Source organism: Lissotriton helveticus, chromosome 2_1, assembly GCF_964261635.1.
Source record: "Lissotriton helveticus chromosome 2_1, aLisHel1.1, whole genome shotgun sequence".
Classification (NCBI taxonomy): domain Eukaryota; kingdom Metazoa; phylum Chordata; class Amphibia; order Caudata; family Salamandridae; genus Lissotriton; species Lissotriton helveticus.
Genome location: NC_136059.1, coordinates 1,510,196,888 through 1,510,222,608, shown reverse-complemented (window position 1 = coordinate 1,510,222,608; position 25,721 = coordinate 1,510,196,888). Strand labels below are relative to the sequence as shown.

The following is a 25,721-nucleotide window of genomic DNA, read 5'->3' as shown; positions in this document are numbered from 1 at the left end:
CATTTGCGGCCACAATAAAAGGATAATAGCATGTACAACTGCTATTTTGCGAGTCACTGACACACAAAATAGCATTTTTGACTCTTGCTATTAGGAAGGAGCGTCACTTCCTAATAGCGAGTCAACATGCTATGTATTAGTTTTTTGCAATCGCATTTGCAGCCGCAAAAAACACTCTCAGTTTACCACCTACTTCAAGTAGGTGGTAAACCACTCGCAAAGGGACCCCTTACCCTTTGTGAGTATGTTGGAAAATATTTTTAAGAGCAGGCAGTGGTCCCAGAGACCACTGCCTGCGCTTAAAAAAATGAAACTGAAAAGTTTCATTTTTCTTTTTTAAATGCATCCCGTTTTCCTTTAAGGAAAACGGGCTGCAGTTAAAAAAAAAACTGCTTTATTAAAAAAGCAGTCCCAGACATTGTGGTCTGCTGAGCCCAGCAGGCTACCATCCCTGGGAGGGCCTGTCATCCCCATGGCTCACAAATTGCGAGAGGCTCATTAATATTCAAGGGCCTCGCAATATGCAACCCGATTGGGAATCGCAAACAGTGTACACCACACTGTTGTACATGCAAATTGTGATTTGCAAATGACTCGCAATTTGCGAAGCGCTATTTTGCCAGTCATACATCTGGCTCAAAAAGCGGTAGACTATGTTGTAGCCATATAAAAAAAGTGATATCACGCAACCAGTACTGGCCGTGTTATAGCACTTTTTTCTGACTTTCAGCATTGCTGAACCGCATCAGTGCTTTACAAAATGGTTCAAAGCCATTGATAAAGGCACTAGCTCTTGCATAGGTGAGACCCATTGGCTTTTCCAAAGTTTGTTTTTCCTACTTGGGAATGGTAAGAGAAGTCGTCTGACTGCTGGCGCCCATATGGTATCTCATAAAAGTCAAGCCCCCTCCAGCTGACAGGACAAGAGGGATAAGTGTCTTTGTTCGTGAATTTTAACAGTAGTGCAGAATAAAAGTGTTACCAGAGGAGATTCGAGAGTGGGAATCCTAAGATGGCAGATGTGCCTCCACCAGTGGCTGCCAACTATATCATGAGAGAGGATGATTAGTCAGAAATGAGTGCACTAGATATGTTCAGATAAAACTACACCAGCCCCTTGTACACGATACATCAAATAACCATAAACCATTCTGCAGAGCAAAGCAATGAACATACCCTTTCAAAGAAACACTTCAAATGTTACCTATCAACAACAACCATTTATTTTTATACCTACAAAAGGAAAAGTCATCCAGGAAACATATATTTAGATATACCACAGCGTTCTAAATGAGGAATAAAAGAGCTCACTTCAAAAAACCTCAGCCACTATAAATAGTCCCAAAAGCCTAACAGCAGGCTACACTTAGAACTGAGGGTATGTGCTGTAAAATACTGTGCCTGTTTGCTCCGCTGCACATCTTTAACTAAGGCACACTGGGCACAAACATGGACATGGCGCTCTATTTCACATAATGTGGTGTCCCTAGGGCAGAAGCAAAGTCGTACTTGAAGCAGTTGCTCTGACTTTCACTGTGCAGGCACTGCAGAAGACATCTGCCTGCACTTCAAAGTGGAGACAGAGTTGTCCCTACAGGCCAGTGCAGTGAGTGAATGTCTGTGGGGGAGATCATGGCAATGGCACTCAGTTTCCCCTGCCCGATGGCTGCCCTCAGAGGGCACACCCACAGTACCACCTTTTTGTAGAGTACAATCAGTGCTACTCCTGACTGCCTCTTTGCCTCTGATCCTGTGTCCATAATAACCATGGACGCAGAGGCAGTGTTTTCTTTATTTGCATGGAGTCATGTCACCATGCAAATGAAGGAACTCCCTCTTAAGATAGCACAGGAGATGTATATGCACTGGTGCTATCTACATTACATAAGGATCTGCACAAGCACCTGCGCCCCCTTCTATAATACCACAGTGTCCTGAGGGCAAAAAACAGACACCCACTACCAGCGACGGCCCGTGTAGGGCGTTACACCGGGCGGTGACGTGGGGCGGGGGTGGTGTAAAATACGGGAAACAGACGATTACAGGTAAGTAACGTAAAAAATAAATAAAACAAATTTCGTTGCGCGCGCTGCAACACCAAATGCGATGCAGTGCGCGCAACAAAATTTGTTTTATATATTTTTTTACGTTACTTACCTGTAATCGTCCGTTTCCCGTATTTTACACCCCCCCACCCTGCCCCACATCACCGCCCGGTGTAACACCCTACACGGGCCGTCGCTGCCCACTGCACCTCCACAGCATTGTCTGCAATGCAGTTCCGGGTGTCCTCAAGATGCCCAGAAAGCATTGCAGCCAAAGGTCCAAGTCTGTTCCTGGATGGGGTGCTCTTAGCCTGTCCTCTGATTAGGGGGATCAATGCTCTTATTTATGTGTCTTCATGCATTAGGGACAGGGGCTGATGGTGGAGTAGGAAGAGCAGCCAGCAGATGAAAGATGGGGTTTGCCCCAGTCTACCAGACCTTTGCATAAATCTGCATGGAAACTGTGAGGTGGGCGAGGAGCAGGGGTGCTGTCCTGTCCTCCCCAAAAGAGAGACTGGAGTCAGCTAATGGCAGCAACTCAACCTTGAGAGGTCAAGACCTTGCTCCAACTCATATAACATAACGTGTATTTGTAAAGCGCACATTCACCCATAGGCATCTTGGTGCTGAAATACAGATGTTTATTGTTACCCAACTTAATAGTACTAATTTTATCAACCTCAGATGGATGAAAGGCTGAGTGGACCCACCAGGATTTGAACCTGTGACCATGAGATCAAGCACAGGTCCATGCTTTGGATGCATTACTCCACTGAGCCACCAGACCCGACCTTGGCCATTAATGGGTGAATAGTAGAGCCCCCCCCATTGTAGCTTGGGAACAGTGGAGGCAAGCTAACACTGAATGGCAACTTGCTACTCTCCATGCCCAAGTGAAAGACCACATGTTCTAAAGAGAACCATCCTTTACATAGATAAAGCCATATTTTATTTTAGATTGAAGTTCTTTTACTACTTTTAATTATGGGCTATTTGGTAATCAAAGAGCATTGCAAACTTTAAGGAGTTGAGCTTCATTAAATTCGTTTTTGCGCCATGAAAAGATGCACAGACACATTATCCTGACTGATAGTCACTATTAAAGGTATATCATTCAGGTGTTATGTTATAGTGATTTGTATAGCGCACTCCTCACATGAGAGGGTATCCGGGCACTTGGGCAGGTGTGTAGGTGTGTGGACCCCAAGGTGCTTAGACGAATAGCCAAGTGTTCAGCTCCATACTCGCACCCTAATCAGCAGCCAAATCCTCCTGTTCTATTTCAGAATATTTTTTTTCTGAGTGCGTAAGGGTGCTTGTTGCAAAAGAAACCATTTTCTCTTTTTTCACATGAATTTGAGACAAAACAGCTCCTAATCCCGTTGCGCCAGAGGGGCCTGAGGGCACCGGACATGGAACTATATCACTCCTGTGCTCAGGCGCAATTCGAATTCCACTGGGTGTTTTTTATGCCGTTTTTGGTGCACGCGGTCCCCGAGTTTGACCTGTCGGACCCCATTCCGCTGCCAATGCTGATATTCCACACGCAGAGCTGCCCGCAGACCGGGATAGACACGGTTGGCAGCACGGTATGGACCTGGCAGAAGCTGCGCCAACGTGCGGGTATGGACACTTTATTTGCACCCTCTGTGCCAATTACGGGCCACCCAGAGTTGCCTTTTGCGGGAGATGCAGTGATCTGCCGCCGGCTGTGCAAGTTGCAGATACACATCCTCGGGTGGGCATTTCCTGAAGGGGTTTTAATTGACCTGGACGCCGCACTGGGTGTGGAGCATACGGAACTCCTGGACAGGATGACTTATTTCCAGATCCGTGCTGCCATGAGGGCCAGGTTTGCCTCGTTCCCATTCTCTCCTCCCTCGTTCCAGGTGTTGGAAGCGTTTTTATCAAAACCCTCCCCACGCAAACTTATAACACGCCTGTAATACTGGTATGCAGCAGGACTATCCTGTAGTTGCACCCCGGGCTCAGGCTGCCTGGGAGGATTGCTTGGGTACATCGTTTGAGGAAGGTGTGTAGGCCTACTGCTGCATGCAATCTAAAGAATTATCACCCAATTACAGACATCGACTAGTCCACTTCAAGTTTTCTCCATCAACTCTATAAACCCCAGTATGGATGTGCAGAGAGGGGCTAATTGAGGAGGCGCGCTGTGAGCGATGTGGAATGTCTGAGGCCTTGTTTCTGCACCTGACCGGGGAGTGCCGAGAGGTTGCGAACTTCTGGGGATGTGTATTTGATGTTCTGGATGATATGCTGTATTACAGAGTGGAGCGCACCTCCTGGTTGCCCTGCTGTGCTACGTTAAAACCCTACTCAAGAATATCAGGAGACTTACTGCTATGATGCTGTTGTTGGTAAGAGGCGCATGGCGATGTGTTGGGGCCATCGGCGCTAGCCGCCGAGGGGTAACTGACTGTCAGATGCAACATTTTGCCATACACAGTTGTCTGAGTACTTGGACCTGATGCCCCCGCAGGTGCGACCCCTGGATATCTGGGAGCCCCTGCAACAGTTTTTACAAGCACTGAATGGCGACCGGGTCCTTGTCCCTGCGGCGGATGAGTAGGAGGTAAAGCACTTTGGGGTGGCACCCACTGCGTGGAGGCCCCCCTTCACCATCAGAGCCCCTATAGCAGGTCATCTTACCTTTCCAACAAGGCCAGGGAGGCTCCCCCCCTTTTTTTCCTTCCCTTCCCTTCTTCCCATCTTTCTATTGGATGCACAGTGGCACTCTTTATGCTTCATGAGGCTTTAATGGACTTAGCCGAGTGCTGAAGACCAAAAGGAGCACGTTGGACCTCATGGACTACCGCGAGCCCGCTTGAACACTCTGGTAGGCTCTAACAAGCTTCTATCGCATTGTAGCACTGTTTTGATGAGATGTATTTAGATGCACTCTTGAGTTCATGCTCTCTCATTATACATTGTGCATTGCCCCGTATGTGCCTGATTTTTACCAATAAAGGTTTTTGAAAATTAAAAAAAATTCTGTTGCGCCAGGAGATACAGTCAGTTCTGACTTCAATTTAGTATCGAAAGCTGTCAAAATACCTGCATCGCAAATTTCCTCTTTAATGTTTTCAAAACATATTTGTTGTTCCTTCTCCCACACAAATCTGTTTCCCTTTCGTAGCAATTTTCTTAAGATCTCACTTTTGTCCGCAAATTTCTCCACAAATTTAGCATAATATTCTATAAGACCTAAAAATGATCTCAATGTTGTTGGTCTTTAGGGAAGGGTGCCAATTTAATTGATATGGTACACCCTAAGTATTCAATTTGTTCCATTAAAAATATACATTTCTCTTCACTTAGTGTCAAACCAGTTTCCCCCATTTTCTTGAACACCATTTTCAAATTGACATTGTGTTGTTCCACAGTTTCTCCAATTAACGGTATATCATCTTGAAAACATTTCTCATAACCTCAAACATTTGTGACATCATCCCCTGAAACACACTTGCAGCTGAGGCCAAGGCAAACGGCAAACGAGTGAATCGAAATGTACCTTCTCTTGTTATAAATGCTGTTAAAGACTTTTGGGCAGATTTTTTAAAAAGTCATGCAACGCAGCGCAGCACCCAAAGAGGCTGCGTTGTGTGACAGAGAGGGAGCAGGAGAGCACCATATCTTCAGTGAAAGGGCTCTCTCCTCCCCACTCCCTAGCACCCGAACGGATTTCAGCTACTGAGCTCCACACACACACCTTAGTGCCATAGTGCTAGGGTGTGTGCATGAGTCTAGAATAGATTTTGTACAGGAAGGATAACCTTCCCGTACAAAATACCATGCCTAGGCCAATTTTAAAGCTTTTTCCACAGTGCAGCACACATACAAAGTCGGAAAAAAAGGAGAAACAAAAAAATTCTCTTGTTAGTGCATCCTTTGAAGTGGTGTTAACTTTTGCCACTAAACCCTATCTACAATTGTTTGTAGATAGAGTTTTGCGTCAAAAAGCATGGGTGGTTGCATGGGAAAATCCATGTACAACCCATGTAATGGCCATTTGGTGCTAGGTAACGCTAAGCAGTGCTTTGCGCTGCTTTGCTCTACTTTTAGGATACTTTCCAGTCCAAAGTAAATTCCCCAAAAACATTTTGTGCTAGTTAGTGTCACTTTTGTGACGCTAACCCAGTCCAAAATGTTTGAAAATCTACCCCTTGGAATCTTCATGTAACATAATCTGATGGGAAGCACTTCTCAAATCTAACTGAAAAATACTTACCACCCTTGACAGAAGATAACAGTTTGTTAATATTTGGAAGTGGAAACGCTTCAACCACAGTATCATGGTTTAATGTTCTCAGATCCACACAAAACCTCAAACGCCCATCTGATTTTTGAGTCATTACAACAGGAGCAATCCATGTAGAGGCTTCCACAGGTCCTATGATACCTCTCTCCAACGTATCATTTAACAATTTCTTAACATTATCTCTCACTGACAATGACACTCTTCTCAGTTTGTGATGTATCGGCATGGCATACTCCTTTATAATTATTTTATTTACATACCCTTTTAAACATCCAAGGTTTTCATCGAATACTCTTCGTGCACCCTTCAATATATCTTGTAGTTGTTCCTCTTCCACCACCATAATTTGATTAGGTGCCCTGGGATTAAACATAATATTGAGATCAAATTTGTGCATCCATCTTAAAATGGGAGAACCATCAACCGATACACACACCTTCCCTTCTATTTGACGTGTTCCAAACTGTATGATACCTATCAAGGATTCCAAGATATCTATAGGTTTACAATGATAACCCCCTGGACTTATGTATTTGGGTAACAATGTAACATCCCTCCTGTTTGTTCTAAACAATGTTCCAGGAATTATTGTGTACATAGACCCTGAGTCTATCATCAATTCTATTTTACACCCACATACCCCAAATTCAGCCGTGGGTCTTGACATTCTTCTTTTGTCTCCTTCAAAATTCTTCTTTTAATTTCCCTCATCTACCATCTAGATCCTGTCACCATATTTGACTTCTTTAGCCACCACCACTACACCTACTCTGGAGTTAGTATTCTCTTTGCCGGGTTTGTTGCCTTCTCTACACATTCATGCATAATGACCTTTGCAACCACACTTCCTGCTGTCCTTATTCACCACAAACAATTGTTTGAAATCAAAAGTGTGATACGTGCTCCCACATTGAGTACACTCTTTCACTTCGTTTCTTGAAATGGTCAGTATACCCCCTTGACTGCTACTTTTAGACACCTTATTGACATCTCTCTCTGGACTGTCTATCACTACTTAGTATTGCCACTTCTCCACCACATTTCTCTCTTTTGCTTAACTCCTTCATACATCCCTGATACTCCTCTATCACTTTTGCCATCTCCACAACCTCTTTGAGCAATGGATCTTTAGCAGCCCATAATCTCTTGTACCTTCTTCTTTGTTAGATTTGGGGGCCTCTAGTTGGCAGAGATAGGTATCTTTGTGCAAATAGGGACCCTTGTGTCTCGTCAAGGTAAGTGGGTACACTCCTAAAATACCCCCATGGTAGTCTGGCACGAGCAGACAGGCTTATCTCAGAGGCGGTGTGTAAAGCATTTATGAACACATTCAGTAACCCAGTGACAACACTACAGATGGACACCACACAAATTGTAGTATAAAAATAACTATTTTTATATAGACTTAATACAAGACCGCAAGCGACAAAAATCCACAATACTGTACTTTAGAATGGTTGAATTAGCTTAGTTCTCTTTAGATGTGAAATGCGACACTTTAAGTTCAATGTACCTTTGGATGTGTAACGCTATACAACAAAAGTGTTGCAGGGAAGGTGATGCATCGGTTCCTTACACGCAAGAACGGTGATGCGTCGGGTCCCTACTGTTGCGTAGGGGATGCGTCGGTTCTTCTCCGCGCGGGGAGCTGATGCGTCGGTTTCTTACAGCGCTTCCGCGGCGATGCGACCAGCAGAGCCATGATGCGATTAAGATCCGGTGCAATGAAACAAAATGGCTTCTTCTTCTTGATGCAACACGATGCGTGCACACCCGACGGCCGCGCGGCGACTCAACGGTTCTTCTGAGCCGCGACAGGCCCTGCGACACACTTCTCTGGTAATGCGACGGCGTCTTCTGCGATGGCGACACTCTTCTCCAGTGATGCGAGGCGCTTTGGGTGATGCGATGGCGACAGCGGTGGCACGCTTTGTAGGTGATGCGATGACATCTGCTGCGATGGCGACACTCTTCTCCGGTGATGTGACGACAACGGCTGCGGCGGCGAAACGCTTCTTTGCCTTGAATCGCGATTTCAGCTCCCAGCGACACGCAGTCTCTCAGAAGGCCCAGCTCAACAGAAGGCACTTCTGTTCCCAGCAAGAGAAGGCAGGGGAGCTGGTTGGTGAAGTCTGTTGTCCCTAAGACTTCAGCAGGAGGCAAGGTCTATCTCAAGCCCTTGGAGATCCTTTACAAGTTGATTTGAAAGTAGCACAAAGTCCTTTCTTTGGCAGTCAGGTAACCACTATAGGCCAATCCCCCAAACAGCACTCAGCTTAGGGATAGTCTCCTCCTCAGTTTCTCTTGTTCCTCTCCTCAGCAAAGGTTCTTCTTGTTTCCCAAAAGTGATCTAAAATTCTGGTGTTTGGGTCCCCTCTTTTATATTCATTTTCCCTTTGTTCTCTGAAGGCAGAGATGCCTTTGTCTAGTCCAAACCAGTTCTAGTCAGTCCTGGATCACTTGTTGACAAGACTCCTTCTTTCCTTTCACAGTGCAGGCCTGGGACATCAGACGCACCACAGGAGGTGGAGCCAGCATTGTGGAGGGTCCCAGGTACAACTCCTCCCTCCCATCTGCATGCATATCTTTCTATTCAGCCCTGTGCTGACTCACTCTGTCTCCTGGCATCCCCTAGCCCCTGTCACTCAAACTCCAGACAAAGAATACACAACCTAGCAGAGGCAGGCTGCGATGATTAGACCAGAAAATACCTACTTACTAAAAGTGGTATTTTTAAACACAGAATGTTAAAACCAACTTCAGTAAATGATGTTTTTTTTATCATTCTCAGTTCAGGCATACTAAACTCGAATTTCTACCTAGCGCCCTGAGTCAATTAGGATTATAAGCTGTAATAATCAAACTGCCCATTCTGGCCTATGTGGAACAGGTAGCTTTGCAATAGTGAAAAACGGAAATGGCTGTAATTCACAATTAGGACATGCCACACACATCCAGGCTTGTCCTACCTTTACTCCTCAATGCACCCTGCCCTTGGACCTACCATAGGGGTAACTAATAAGCAGAAAAGGGAAGGTTTAGGGACTGGAAAGTGGGTGCACTTGCCCAGTCAACATGGCAGTACCAGACTGCACACAGGTTCTGCAATGGCAGACCTGAGACACACTTTTACAGGCTGCTTCTGTGGGTGGCACTGTCAGTTCTGCAAGCCCACCGGCAGTATTTGGTTTACATGCCCTGGGCACACTCAGTGCACTGTACTAGGGTATGACAAGTAAACCAAAACCAAGCAATCATGGAATCACTAATACATACATCAATTTACCATAGGGAGCACTTGCACTGTGGCACTGAATAGCAGTGGAACAGTGCCTGTCGTGTATTTCTATAGGTTCTGAATCGATCCCCCTATTCCTGACCCTATTCTGGTTAAACTACCTAGCTAGTTAACTAACAGTCAGCCCATGAGGCAAGAAAACCCCCATGATGCAGATACCGTTATCTGACGCAGTCACACTACGGCACAGGAACGTGTTATCTGATTAGGTCATAACGCTTGAGATCTAATTAGACAAGCGACATTCCTCCAGCCCCTGATAAGGCATACGACGTTCTCATAACAAATCAAGCCTATGACAACCTGGATAATCCGTGCGGCCATTGTTTTGATTTCACAGAGAACTTTAGTAAAGAATGTGCTAACGAGCAAGTCGTATGACATCTTTATTGACGTACCTATGTCCATCCTTACTTCAATCCCGGCACCTTTAAGGTATAAATATTGCCGACCTTGCCCTATGCAAACACACGCGTGGTGACAAGACGGAGCAGCCATACTTGCCGAAGCCGAGAGCAGAAGCAGACCCCGCAGGCAACAGCCCCGCCTTCCTGACGCGCTGAGAGACGCGCTGCTATCTCAAGCCGAGAGACCCAGCACCGGCGCTTCTGGGCAGCCCTCGCAGGCAGCCTGGAATATCGAGAGCAGAGAAAGAGATACCATTCCTCATTCATCCTAAATTCCAGGTACAGAACTGAATAACCCCTCACAGAGAATTCTTTAGTTATGCACTTGGCAAAAACAAACTTAACTTAAACTGTAACTTTCTATTCCCGCCCACGCATTAGACTTAGGTCAGGTACACGGGGTAGGCGTATTTAGAAACACCAGTTGAGTACGTTTAGTCAAAAGTATATGTGTATGTAAATATATTTTAATCATTTTAAACATCATATGGCTCAGAAACCATATCAATGTTTTTACAGTATTATTTTATACTATTGCTTTTAATGTATGCACTTTACTTAACAATAAGTATTGCAATAATATCGATCCATTTCTCTTGTACGAGAAAAGAGACTGATCAATAAATAACATCTTTTATTGAACACGCCCGTCTCTTCCTTTTCTCTACATTCTGATGAGACTAAGAATGCACGTACTGACTGAGTAAAATAATTGCCTTGTGCTCACACGACTCTTGAGATTGACTCTTGATTAGGGGAGAGCAAAGTTGTCATGTTCTATGGTTGTCAGAAACTAAATCCCTTCTTGTCTAATCAGGGGAGTTAATCCTTCCTTGAACATTCGAGAAAGTTTCTAGCGAACTCTGAGCTTAGCTGGCAAACCCAAAAATTAAGTCTAGTATCGACAGTAGTAGACCTAGTTAACGTCTGGCCTAGGCCTTTACTGCTGTAGGTACTATTCCAATGCGCAGAGCCTATTGGGAAGATAGGAACTACACTACATGCCCAAAGCATCTATAACCAGCAAAACCACATGAGGCAACAGCAAAAAATGGAAGGGAGACCCACGCCAAGGTGCCAGGTCTAACATTCTTCTTACTCTGCACTATAAGTTGATTGTGAATCAAGTCCTCTGTCATTGTGCCAAAGCAACACTTGAGAGATAACTCCCGAAGTGTAGCTACAAATTCATCTATAGATTCATATTCAACCTGTGGTTGTGTGTAAAATATTGACCTTATCATAACTAGATGAACTTCTTTATAAAATCATTTTTCTAATCTTTTAAGGGCCTTGTAACCGTCTGGCTGGGAGGAATGGCTTAAGAAGGAGGTTGCAACACTCAGGGCTTGCCTTCTTAGAGGGTTTTATTCAAGACACTGTTATACAATGCACAATATAGTTCCAAGTCAAACAAAATCAAAGAAAAGGGGGAGCTTCTTGTAGTCCACGTCTTGTCTCTGCCGAAGCTCCTGGCACTCTAAGGCTGTCACCGGGGTTTCCGGATACTTCTCCGAAGGAGTGGGGCTCAAAGAGAAAAGAAAAACCCCGGATTACTGGCTATGTCCTGGGACATATGTTAGAAGGAGAGGGGGCGTGAGGGGATCACCGGGGTTCCGTCACCCGTTGTAAACCAAGTAACCACGCAGGGAAGTGCTCGGGGAGAGAATAACGGACAAACAGCCCCGTGACCTCCCTCAACCAACCCTATCCCGTCCCACCCCGTGAATAAAACAGATCCCTTAAGCGGCCCCGTACCTTGTCCAGCCACACTTCTCCAGAAGTGCGGCAGGGCGGCTCGTGGTATTGGTGGCCTCCTGGCTTGTCGGATTCTCGGGCCAGGTCTTCTTCCACACCAGGATCGGACTTCTGTTCTGCCGCCGCAACGCTTTCCGCTCTCTCTTCCTCGAATTCACCTCCTTCTCCGACTTTCGCGCTCTTGTTCCGGTAGGGAGCTTCCTTATCTGCCCCCGCCTCCACGGATTGGATCGCGAGCAATGACGTTGCCTACGCTGATAGGTCCCTGAGTGGTGACGTCGACGTTGAGGGTAGGTCCATTGAGGTGATCCAAGAAGCATTAAAGGGGCCGCCTGAATCCTGCGGACGGGGTGGAAACGAACAGGTGTTAAAGTTCACACCCTGTCCGTCCGTGTCAGTGACCCCCTGACAGGCCTCTTTGTAAATATCATCCTTGGGCTGACCATTATGTCCCACTGCCACCCTCAGATACTTAAAAATGCGCTGACCCTCACTAAACAAAGTGCTTAGTAGTAATGCTTTTTTCCTTGCTTGCAAAAAGTACTGGCCATCTAATGCTGTGATGTAATTTCCCAACATTTTTACCCAATCTTCCTAAAATTTTGGAGGCATCCCTAGCTGAGATAAAAGAAAGGTGGAATGATAATATTAATTTGGAATGCCATCTTGCATTCACTATAATGTACTGCCAAAAGTCGTCACCCTTTGTTATGTTTAGACTGTCACAAATTGTGAGTGCATCACTGTGTGCACACTCTCATTAACTCTAAACTGATAAAGATGAAATGTGGATATACATGGTCACTAAAACACCTTGTGCGCTTGCAATGGGCCAGTGGTAATTGCCCTAACCCCAAAACATAAAGCTGCTTACAGTACCTTAACGCACCATTAAATAAGCAAATTCTGCACCGCAAACTCGTACTGCACTGTTTCCTCGTTTGCCAGACACTTCTCACTATGTTGTGGCTCGCCCTGCGAATTCAAACTCCTCTAGCTGGTTTATGAACTCCCCAACACAGCAAACACTAGGACAACCCAGGTTGTGTGATAGGTGATGTTCCCCAGTCTCAAGAAGCAGGCAGGAGATGCAGAGTAGGTAGGTTTTCATGAGCAAATTTAATGTACATCCAAGTACAAGAGACCTCAGCTACCAACAGCCAAGAGTAACTGCCAACACATTGAAAGATAACATTCTCTCACTAAGGAAGGCAATCTAGATTACATCACAGCCTAGCAACCTTAACATAGGCAGGTTACAGAATGCAAGATACAGAACGCAAGTTGCATGGAACAAATACAGAGAAGTGCAGAATACCACATCATCTTCCCCCTTATAACATTAACACAAAGGAAAGAAAATGTAATGAACATGAGAGAAATAAAAAAATACAAAAAAATTAGCGAACACAATCTTGCAAACGTCGAAGAATGGACATCATGCGCAAAGAACTCCTCCTCACCGCTTGAGGTGCAGGACAAGGCATAGGAGCATCAGCACAAGCAGAGTCATGAGAAGGACACTTGGCAACCCTGCCAAGGTTACATATCTTATAATCACTGGTCTTAGCAGCATTGTTAAACAGCTCAATAACTTGCAATGGTTTACCAAATTTGGAAATACCAACACCCCTCCTAGGTAACTTCACCCTGACCCAATCACCAACACATAGAAGAGTTTTTTGTAGCTTTTGCAGCTTTTCTTACATCAAACACTTCCTTTCTCTTTTCTATACACCTCAATTCTCTTTCCTTCCAGGCACCAGTACTTTCAACATTACTGTCAACAATTTTCCTACTAGAGGCTACCCACGAGGGAATCATGTCTGTGATAGCTGCTCTTCCTTTAAATAATCTAAAGAATAACTCGCCAGTAGACAAATGAGGAGTAAATCTGTATTCGCAAACTTTCCATTTGATAGAAGATACCCAATCATCACTAGACGTCACAGCTAACTGCATGGCTTCCTTCGGAACTTTGACAAATCTCTCCACAACACCATTGCATTCGGGATGATATAATGCAGCCTTTTTATGTCTTATGTTTCTTTCTTCCAAAAACCTCTCAAAGACATGAGAAGTAAAATGAACTCCATTGTGAGATAACAAAGACATGGGAAAACCCTCACGATCAAAAAGTTCTTCCAAAAACTCTATGACAACTTGTGATTCAACGAAATTCACAATCTTTACCTCAGGCCACCTGGAATACAAATGCACAGTAACTAAAACATAGCAGTCTTGAGACCTGAACTTCACAGGCCCTAAAATATTGATGGCAGCATCAACCCATGGACCACAAGATTGCTCCCTGATAATCATAGGCTGAGTTCTACACTTTAGCACCTCATCACTCCCAGCACATTGGGAACAATCACAAACAATCCTCTCTATATAAACATCCATGGCCCGCCACTAGTAGGCCTCTCTGATTCTCACTTTGGTTTTAGCTGTTCCCATATGACTTACATGAGCATTGGCCACCAGCTTATCCTTCAAGATGTCAGGAACGACCAACTTACTTCCACCCATCAAAATGTCATTCATCAAGGTCAATGCATCTTTAACATTCCAAAACCCTTTGAGATTCTCATCACAATTTTTCTTGTCACCCCAACCATCACGTACCTTGGACATAACGAGTTTCAAGACATTGTCCTGATTGAGACTTTCACACCACACCACTTCCGAGATCAAACCATCCACATTGACACACACATTCACCTCCTCTTCAAATTCCTCTCCAGAAAATAACTCACGCTCCTCTGACAAGTTAGAAATATCATCTTGACCACATAGCCTGGAAAGACAGTCAGCCAAAATATTTTTGAACCAGGTAAGTAAGAGATATCAAATTGAAACGCTTGCAAGGCAACCATCTATTTCCTTATTCTGTGAGTAACAGATTTAACACCTTTTTGCAAAAAGCACCCTTGAGGGGTTTGGAATCAGAGATTACTTCAAAGGGTTTACCCCACAAAAATTTTCTACGTTTACGACTGGCCCAATAAACACCAAGGGCCTCCTTCTCCACCACTGAGTAATTAAACTCAGCCCCTTTCAAAGGCATAGAAATAAAAATAATTGTCTTTTCTGATCCACTGACTTTCTGTAACAAAACAGCACCCAAACCTTTGGAGCATGCATCCGTCATGAGGTAAGAAACTAAAGAAGGATCAAAGCTCGACAAAACGGGTGCATCATTCAAACATAGCTTGATGCAATCAAACTCTTCATTGCAAGTATGACTCCCCTCAAAACCAGACCCCTTTTTCAACAGACCACGCAAAGCCTCGGTTTTTTTATGGAAAGTTGGGAACAAACTTATTGTAGAATTCAGCCATTCCTAGGAATTTCACCAACTCCTCTTTATCCTTGGGATGGTCCAAGTTAGAAATAGCTTGAACCAAAGACGGTTTAGGTTTAATGCCAGAGCCAGAAATCAAATGACCAAGATATTCGATTTCCCCAACGTTGAACTTGCATTTTTCAAACTTCAGTGTGAGACCAGCAGCAAGAACTCTTTCCAAGACCAACGCTAACCTTTTTACTGTGCTCATCAAAATTGGTACCATGAACTAGAAAATCATATTGATAGACTTTAATCCCAGGAACACCCTTCAGAGCCCTCTGAAAAACAGAGGCTGCGGAAATAAGACCAAAGGGCATCCTGAGAAACTTGAAATTACCAAAAGGTGTTATGAAAAAGGTGAGGTCTTGGGAAGACTGATGGAGTTTGACCTGATGGTACGCAGAAGAAAGATCCAACACTGAAAAATGTTTAGCACCACCCAAAGAGGACAACAATTTTGTGATATAAGGGAGAGGATAATGGTCAACAATAACCTCTTTATTCAACTCCCTCAAGTCAATGCTTAGCCTTGCCTCCCCATTGGCCGCGTGGGCCATAACCACTGGAGAGATCCACTCAGTTGCCCCCACCTCTTGAATTATCCCATTCTTAAGTTTATCTAATTTTTCATACAGTCTTTTAGTCTGTTCCCCAGTCTCAAGAGGCAGGCAGGAGATGCAGAGTAGGTAGGTTGTCAGAGCAAGTTTAATGTACATCCAAGTACAAGAGACCTCAGGCTCCAACAGCCAAGAGTAACTGCCAACACATTGAAAGATGACATCGTCTCACAAGGAAGGCATTCTAGTTTACATCACAGCCTAGCAACCTTAACAAAGGCAGGTTACATAATGCAAGATACAGAACACAAGTTGCATGGAACAAATACAGAGAAGTGCAGAATACCAGGTTGTTTGCTTCCTCTCCTCACGGATGCCACCCTTAGATAGTCGCCAAATTGATGTGAGGGAAATCAAGACACCACCACGCTAAAGTAACCTTTTAGATAAGGTTTATCGAAGCACACAACCTGGCGTCCATCCTTTCCAGGGAGTCAGGAAGCAATTGACACCCTTGGAACTCTCACCACCTTACATTCTAGAAGAGCTTACATTATAACAGTAAACTTAGATTTCAGGTCGAAGTTTACCTTTGTGAATTGGGCCCTTAGACTTCAGGTCTAAACTTTAGGCCATATTATGAAATTTGTGTGCAGGGCAGTGCAGCGTCACCTTGATGCACTGACCTGCATCACAGGGAAAGGGCAGGAATGTGCCGTATCTATCCAATACGGGGCATTCCTGTCCTTTCTCCCTGCACTGGCGTCATTTTAGCAGCCTAGCACCAGTGCGGGCAATCTTGCATCAAAGTGCAAAGCTGCCTGTGCTGTAAGCAGGTGGGCACCTTCCTACACAAAACCAATCCTGAGAGGCTTTTTCTTCTTTTTATGTGTGCTACACAAAGCAGCACATTTAGAAAGAGGTAAAAACGAGGAGAAATAGAGATATTTCTCCTCCTTACGCCTCCCCTGGGAGCTGTATCTTTTTGGCACATTTCCTGGTGTAAAAGTCCTTGTAAATCTAGGAATGTGTCAAAAACCATGGGAGCTGCGTAGGAACACCCACTCCAAAGCCCATGGAATGCCTCCCTTGCACAGAGTAAGGTAATGCAGCAATTTGCGGTGCGTTGCCTTACTCCAGAATTTTGAAGCCATTCAAAACCATACAAAGTGGCTTTTCATGGATTCATAAATCTGCCTTGGAGGTTTGTGTTACACACGTACCACGTTGCACGGTGCACGCATGATGCAAAGCTCTCATAAACATACCCTTTAGACTTCAGGTTTAAGGTTACTTTTCTGAATCGGGCCCTATGAGTCTTAGTCATAAACCCTCAATTGAGTACAAACCTACTTTCATACAAGCTTCATGTCCTACTTGGACATTAAACTAGCCAAGATATTACTCTAAAATGTCTTGTCATAAAATTCTATATTAAACTATGTATGTGTAAGAGAATGCAAGTGCCATACTTAGCAATATATCACTTTTCAAAGAAAGGAACAACCCTATTCACTATCTCGCCAGTGGAAAGAGGCAGAACCTACACTAACTGAAGTAACAGCTCTGGTTTCACTTTTGACATAACGGGTCATGGGCAGGCTCTTCGGTTTGGGGAAAGAAGACCGTACATTGAACTTTACATCATAGGGAGCATGGCTGCCATTGCACTAGAGTGTGTGTGATGAAAGGTGGTGGCTAACAGAGGTTAAATTCTCCCTGGGCAAACACTCATTTCAAAGTAGCTTGTGACTTATCAAAACAAGTGAATATTTAGTGCACTTCTCCTTAATACACTGAACCCTAAAAAAATAATCATTAAGATAAAGGTACCAAAGGTGAAATCAATTGTAATCCGTTATCCCGACTTCTCAAATCTTAGATAAATGAAACTATTTACTATCAATTATGTTCTAACAGTACATTAATATTGTCCCCAAATATTGACTGGTCATTTTCACTGAATTCTTTTTTGTATCCAAAAACCTTTGTTTCATGGTCAATAAATACATATGTGCTAATCATTGCCACTTTGTCCTCCCACAAATGCCATATCATATTCAAGTTGGCGTCTTTATGTGCACAAGCACTTTATCATTTACTAGTCCTAAGATGGCAGCCATTTACATCAGGACCCAGGTACCCATAATGTATGTCAAGCACATTGGTATACAATACTGGATGGGGGTGGGTGGAGTCTTCCATAACTCACAGTTATGTATTGGGCTGGAGCTGAATGGGTGAACTGCAGCAACACTCTCTGTAAGTGCCCAGAAAGCAGGAAACAGAGAGAGGCTGCCCTTTTAATCCATGTAGGTACAGCTCCATAACTGGGGAAATTCTTGGGGTCATTGGATCTGTTGTGCTAAGGGCAGCACATGGCAAATGGAAGGGAAAGCTGAATGATTGTCTCTCAAGATCAGCCACTGCTTGGGGGATGGGACATTCAGCACTACCCTCACTGCAAAACTGTCCTACAGGGGCGCCCATCCCTAGACCGGTGCTTACAAGCACCCTCTGGAAGTTAGATGGGGGAAAAGCTGAATGCCTCGCCGGACCCAAGCACACACAGTGTGGTTGAAAGCAACTAAGCTGACATTCCAGACAACAAACATGCTTAAACACTGGTAGTGGCAGTTTGGGTGCATATTTGGATGAACTCTGCCACATACCTTAATTAACCTGTTTCCACCCTGCTTTTGAATGCAAACACCAATACTTTCTCTACCTAATGACATTTCTAAATGTTTTTGTTTCTAGAAACTGCAGAGAAAACCTTTGCAGATACTCACTGTGATGTCAAACCGAATGTGTTCCCGCTATTCTAGTTTTGGAGATGAAAAGACCAGGTTTAGGTAAGAAATATATTTATTGCAAAATGCAATCATCCTTGACGTCCTCAACACCTCAATTGCCACGGGCGTAGTTCCTATATCATGGAAGTGTGCAATGGTTAGGGCCCTCTTAAAGAAACCCAATCTGGACCAACGCAATCTATCCAACTACCTCCCCATCTCCCTTTTGCCCTGGATGAGCAAATTGGCTGAGAAGCACATTAATAACATCTTAGTTGAGTATTTAGAGTCTAACAACCTGCTATGTACTTCCCAGACGGGTTTCCATCACCAACATGAGACCGAGACAGCCCTGTTGGCAGTGATAGAGGAAGCTAGGAGTCTGCTGGACTGAGGAGGGAAGGCAGCCATTATTTTGTTAGATCTCAGTGCTGCGTTCGACACGGTTAACCATGCCATTTTAGTACACCGACTTAGTGGCATGGGGGTGTCGGGCGCAGCACTGACATGGCTTACCTCCTTCCTTGATGAGCGCTTTTTTCAGGTCTTTGAGGGAGAGGCCACTTCCACCAAGCAGCCACTTAGTTGTGGGGTTCCTCAGGGCTCTGCCCTGAGCACCACACTTTTTAATGTTTACATGAGGCCCCTGGCGGAGTTGGTCCATCCATTTGGCATTACAATTGTCACCTATGCAGACGACACTCAGCTAGTGGTCTCATTAAACCAAGCTGAGGGGTCGTCTAGCACTCTGGGTCCCTGTCTAGAGGCAGTAGCCAGATGGATGGAACTCTCCTGCCTTAGGCTAAACGGGGAAAAAACAGAAATTATGTTGCTCGGCAATCCATCGCTCAACATTCTCGTCCCCCTATGGCCAACCTGTCTGGGACCTCCCCCCCCCCCCCCAAGATACCAAGATAAAAAGCCTGGGAATTTGGTTGGACAGTTCCCTCGATTTTACTTTTCAGGCCACTAAAACCTCATCCACCTGCTATGGTCTGATGGGAATGCTCCGGAAGATTCTCCCTTTGCTGCCATTTCAGGCGTGGAGAATCATGGTCCAGGCCTTGATACTCTCTCGCCTGGACTACGGTAATGCTCTCTATCTGGGAGCCCCCTGGCTGCAATTAAGAAGCTTCAGGTCACCCAGAACTGCGCAGCCCGACTACTCTATCAAATACCTCGCTGGCGGTCTGCCAAACCTGCCCTAAAGAAACTGCATTGGCTTCCTATAGCAGCCAGGATACAGTTTAAAGCCATGTGTTTGACTCAGAAAGCTATATGGAGGACTGGTCCAGCTATATTGCATTCTCCAGCCACTCCCTATCTCCCCCACAGAGCCTTGCGCTCTAGCTCATTACACCTGGCCACCTCCAATAAGATAAACAAGGCTCGTTGGGGTGGCCGCTTGTTCTCTTTCAATGCTGCAAAAATCTGGAACTCCCTTCCCCTTACCCTTAGAAAGAATAGTAACCTGCTGGCATTTAGAAAGCTTCTAAAAACTCATCTGTTTGGAACCATCTGCTAGCGCCCGCCCTGTTGCTTCTCTGATTCTAGCCATCAGCGCTGCGAGACCTCAGGGTAGTTTATGCGCTATATAAATATCATTTTCATTTCATTTCATTTCATTTCATTCTCTTGATCTTATTTAATTGTGCTCATGCTTGGAAAGGATGCCATTTTCACATGGCACATGGTGAAGCACTCCATTTGTCCACCCTCAACAGCCCCAGAACTGTCTGTACCCTAAACTGTATATCAGCACACCTCTTCCCAGCCCAGCCCAGCCCAGCCCAGAAGAGTTGGAAGGTTGTTCAGGGACCATGAGTTCCATCACATAAAGTGATCACTGCAAGTGCTAATTTAAGACTGCCTCTGCCATAGGTTTGGGTTGACAAATTAGCTGAAGAGCAAGAGGAGAATTATTTTACCCCCTTACACAACGGAAAATGGCTGCATGTCACAGAACCTTCACATGCATGTGCTGCTTTTGGCTGGAAATTTAACAGCATTTGTTGGCATATCAATGTAGCATTGGCAACAAGGTTCATCATGAGAAGCTTATTAATCCCAGTGTTGCATGTGGAAAAGAGTTGTAGTGTCACAGAATTTTCTATGTGGACTTAAACTATGTAAGTATTTCAATTTAAACTTTTTCCATGACAGAAATTGTCTTGTCTTGATGAAATCAATATAAACATTATTTTAAAGAGAGCGAAGGCGAACCACATTCTTATTTTTCTCAGAAAAACAGCTATGCAATCTCAGACTTTTGTCAAAGATGTGAGTGATCAAAGAATTTGCTTGAAGAGGAGAGAAGAAAAATAAGAATAAATAAGCCCCAAGTGAAAGAAAACCAAAAACGAACCAGAAGGAAACACAAAAGTGAATGATACAAACCTATGCAATATATTGGTCATTTCATCCAAAAGACAGCCAATTAAATACAATACAATACAATGGAAAACACAGGTCCTTTTTGGAACTGCCTTTCCTTTCTTTGCACAAGCGAACCTGACAAATAGCTGATCATCTACACAGTACTCCTTAATCCTATAAATGTAGAAGCTATGGGCATGTCTTGGATCCAACCAGTATATTTTATGCTACTATTTAGATGGATCTGGTAGAGAAAAGATTGCGGGTAGCCTGAGGGACTGCCCCACGTGGAAAGGGACATCACTTTTGGGACAAAGGAAGCAGAAACATATTTGGTATGAAGGTAATATAAAAAGGCCGGACTGACAAAAACCTGCAGTTAAAGAGATGTAATTGCAATAAGAAACATTATGTTCAAGATCAAGTGTTTTAGAGTACAATTGTGAAGAAGCTCAAAAGGAGAACATATCAGGAGTATTACAACCGAATTGAGCTAATTGATATAATAAAGGGAGAAGGGCAAAGCATATGTGAATACCCTTTTCAGAAACACATCACATTGGGTGATTTGTGAAATGAGGGCTGCTCAGGAATGCAAAGATTGGCAGAAAAGTCCGATAAGTAACCCATAAACATGCCCATAGTAAAGCCTTGCTAGGTTAAAGATAATGTGAGCAAAAATGTATCAGACAGTGTAGCCTGTAGGTGGTGGTTGACCTACTTCTCTGTTCACTATGCAACAAATTTGGACCAGATGCCTGAATATATATATATATTTGGTGGAAGGGAGGCAAGAAGTCACAATGACATTTCCCAACTCTGACAGAAGGTCAATACTTTTCAGTTGGTTCATCTCAATCTCTACGCATGGAGATGTAGATTATGGAAGTTCAGGTGTAGCACCTTTCATTGCTGCTAGAACAACAGAACTTTCCGAACAGGAAGTGAAAGTAGTGGGCAGGTGCTCAAGGTCAAGAGGTTGGAGTACCTGGCACTCTTGGCCCAAACATGGGCCACTTAAATCACCTGTGCTTAGTCCTGTTTGACTTTCTTCCAGACCTACTGAATGTACAAAAGAGGTGAAATGTGTATAGGAAGCTGTAATTTCACAGCAGGCAGAACACATCTTCTAGAAACCGCTGAAGAGGAAACTGTAGAACATACAACAATGGACGATAGGGTTTTCATAGGTAACAAATATGTCTACAAAGGGTCTACCCTACTGGGCAAAGATACCTTGTACTGCCTCTGGAAGCAAACTCTACTCCTTTATTTGCCCTGATATTGAATGATCCCACCATCTGGGTTACAATCAGGGAGATTCTGTGAAGTGGCAGGATTGCAAAATCCACAGAGCCTCAAGACAGGGGGCACAAGACCACACTCTGCCCTGTTTTTGCAGTATCACATGGTGGTGATGTTATCCTTCAGCGCCTGGATCAACCTGCTCTTTATAGAAGGCAGAAAGGGCTCTTGGGCAAACTAGGTGGCTCACAGCTAAAAGATTTATATGATGATGCTTCTTCATTTGGAACCAGAGGCCACTGATATCCAACTCATCCAGGTGAACTCCCCAGCCTAGAGATGCCACTACCATGATTTGTTGCGGGAGCCAGGAGAGCGGCTTCTCATATGTATGATTGGCATTCACCACTGAAAGTCATGAGCTGCCTTGTCTGACACATTGATCTTGTCCAAAAGGCATTCTCAGTGCTGAACCACTTGCCAATTCCAGTGAAGGTACCGCATGAGCCAACAGGCATAATGCACCAACAGAATGCCCAATGCTAAAAAATCAAGAATGCTCGGGACCATCAAGGCTGGAACAACAGCCCTACCCACTGGGATCAAAGACTGAATATTCTAGACTTGTTGTGGAGGTTGGAAGGTCAACACAACAGGTGATGGGAGGAATGCTTGCAATTTGTCTAAACTCTGGCAATCATTCTGAGTAGCATCCCAGCCCATCGTTCTTTTGCCCATCATGCCACTTCAGTTTGTACCCAGCTATATTCAAATCCACCTTGACCCTTCTTCTCATGCTCCTCATGGGAATGGCCCAGCCTGAACTGCCAGGCCAGACCTCCCATCACCTTTTGTGTGTTTGATGTTCCGCCCTAAATGGCCATGGGTATACCCGGACATGGGCCCCTCGCTGTGTCACAGGATTCAAGCTACACCTGGCTGAAAGGCCTCAATCAGGGTGAAACCTGTTTTGGGTTGCTTGAGTTCCTGTTCAGAAAGGACCTGGCTTGGCAATTTGGTCTGGACTGTTTCAATTGGAGCAGGGTCAAGCCTGATTTGCCTATGGCTGGTCTAATCTGAGGTGGCATAGTGAGCAAAAGAACAATGGGTCGAAATGCTACTCCGAGTGATAGCAAATGATTAGATTTATTGCAAGCATCCTTCCATCACCTTTTGTGTGTTTGAGGTGGGAAGGTTTTCGGAGTACCCTTGTACAGCGGGGATGCAATCAATGGAATCCTCTGTACAGGCTGGAGATGAGATTGGGGCTTGTAAATGGAGAACTCTAGGATGAACAATAAAAACGTTATTACCTGCATGTGGCCCAAGACTAGCTGAGGCATCCCATCTTCAGCAGTCAGTTGTCGAGATTCAGGAATCAATGTATCTCCAACCTACACAGATGTAAGACATGATCTTTATAAATGCCAGAGAGACCGATGTAAGGCCAAAGGCCAGGGTGGCAAATTACAAGAGATATGACACCAATACGAACTGCAGGTAGTTCCTGTGGAACTCCAAGACCAGCATATGAATGGTGGTGTCCTTCAGTTCCAGGGACATCATCCAGTCCTCTGTGTCTAAAGCTAGCAGGGCGTGAGCAAGTTTCATACTTTAAAAAAATATATATTTTTATTTGCATTTTTCAAACCATAGAAACATAACAAGCATGTCACATAAGATTGTCCATCAAACCCTGCCCTCCCCCCACCCACCACCCACCGTCTCCAGAGTTGCACACAACAGGTCTCTTCGCCTGCATACAGTAACATGTCATCTACTCCTGTCATACGCAACAGCAGCCAAGTCACTCCCCTGGGCGCCAGGGCCATAAGCAGGACAATTCGTACCCCTTCAGAGCCCCCCATCCAAACCATAATATTTCCTCCACTTCCCCCACACTCTATTACACTTCTTCGGGCAACCGCTAGCTTTATACGTGACCCTTTCAGCTGCCATGTATATATCCATTCTCCTCCTCCATTCATCTAGTCTTGGGGGGTTTGGAGCTCCCCAGGCCCGAGCCACATCCCTCTTAGCTACCACTAAGGCCAATGTTAGAAAAATTAAGTGAGGTCGGGTCAAGTCCACATCATTTGTTATCCCCAATAGTACCAATTTAGGCTCCATTGGAAGTGCTGTTTCAAGTATTTCACCAAGTTCCCCCATTATCCTGGCCCAGTAGCTCTGGATGGCTCTACATTCCCAGACAGTATGGTAAAAGTTTCCTTCTCATTTCCGCATCGCAGACAATTAGGGTCGCTGGCTCATCCCATCTGATGCAAACGATATCTATCGTAATAGACTCTGGAGAATTTTAAATTGAGTACGTCGGAGTCTGGATTTTATTGCCACTTCCCTAGGGTGCATCAGGGCAGTCTCCCAGTCAAGTGTGTCCATCTCCCCCAGATTTGATTCCCACGTATCTTTCAATTTCACCAATTTGTCCGGCATGATGTTAAGCAAAGTTTTATAAGTCAAGGAAACTAATTTCTCCGGGACCTGTTCCTGTAGCAGACAGCCCTCTAGTGGGGCGTACTCCGGCAACGGGCCTGAAAGCGTCCCTTCCGCCCACCAGGCATGACGTACTTGTGCATATTTCAGAAACTGTGTATGGTGCAATCCAAATTCAGCCCTCAGCGCCTGAAAGGACTTCAGAACCCAGTTTTTGTAGGTCGCCCAGCACTGAAATGCCAATGTCATCCCACCTTTTAAAGCCTTTCAATTTATGGAGCTCCCATAGACAGTTGCATTGCCATATCGGGGTTTGCCTCGACGGTTTGTGCATCCAACCAATCCGGCGTGTTGCCCTGTTCCACAACTACACCATCACCCGCGTCGCGTAAAGTAGTGTTTCTCCTCCCCTCCCTCCATATATGTAGAGGAGCCATGTACGGCGCTCCAGTTTTCCCCTCTCTAATCTATACGTGGGGTGATCTGCCGGGGCATGAAGCCAGTCATTTATCGGCGCCAGATGTTCCGCCCAATAATATGCCTCAATGTTAGGTAGGGAAATCCCCCCATCATACTGGTTCCTCTGCAGAGTCTCCAGTGCTATCCTAGGTTGTTTCCCCAACCAAAGCAATGTCCAAGGCCCCTCATTTATCTCTTTAAAAAACTGCCAGGGAAGGGGGAAATGCTAATTCTGCAATGCATATAAAAACACGGTAGTGTAATCATCTTATACATTGCCGCCCATACTAGTATTGTGAGGTGGAGAGCTTTCCATCTGAGCGCGTCCTCCTCAAAGTTTGCGAGGACTCGTTGGATATTTTTCTTAAACGAAACTGCTCTTTCCTTCGTTGTTAGAAATGGGATCCCTGGCTGGCCAGGGCCTGCGCCAAAGTCAGTCAGAGACCACCACTCCTAAGTCAGGGCAAGGGAGTTACACACCAAGATAACCCCTGCTCACCCTCTAGGTAATGTGGCGCGAGCAGCAAGGCTAAACTTGGAGGCGATGTGAGTTAAGTATTTGCGCACGCACCCCAGCAACAACACCCAGGCCCACCACAAAGGAAACTCCACACAAGGTTATATGTAAAAATAGCCTTTGTATTACACCAAAACACATTAATGAAAACACACACTTTACAATGTGCCAGAGGCACG

At 44.8% G+C, this 25,721-nt stretch overlaps 1 protein-coding gene across 3 annotated transcripts in view; it reads left to right on the top strand.

Moving 5' to 3' along the window:
- Nucleotides 1–25,721, top strand: part of GC (GC vitamin D binding protein) — a 245,740-nt gene that overhangs the window by 76,011 nt on the left and 144,008 nt on the right. For all 3 annotated transcript variants that reach the window (XM_078676420.1, XM_078676418.1, XM_078676417.1), the window contains exon 6: nucleotides 18,457–18,551. In XM_078676420.1, coding sequence (XP_078532546.1) covers nucleotides 18,457–18,551 — 95 coding nt within the window. The remainder of the gene's footprint in view (nucleotides 1–18,456; nucleotides 18,552–25,721) is intronic.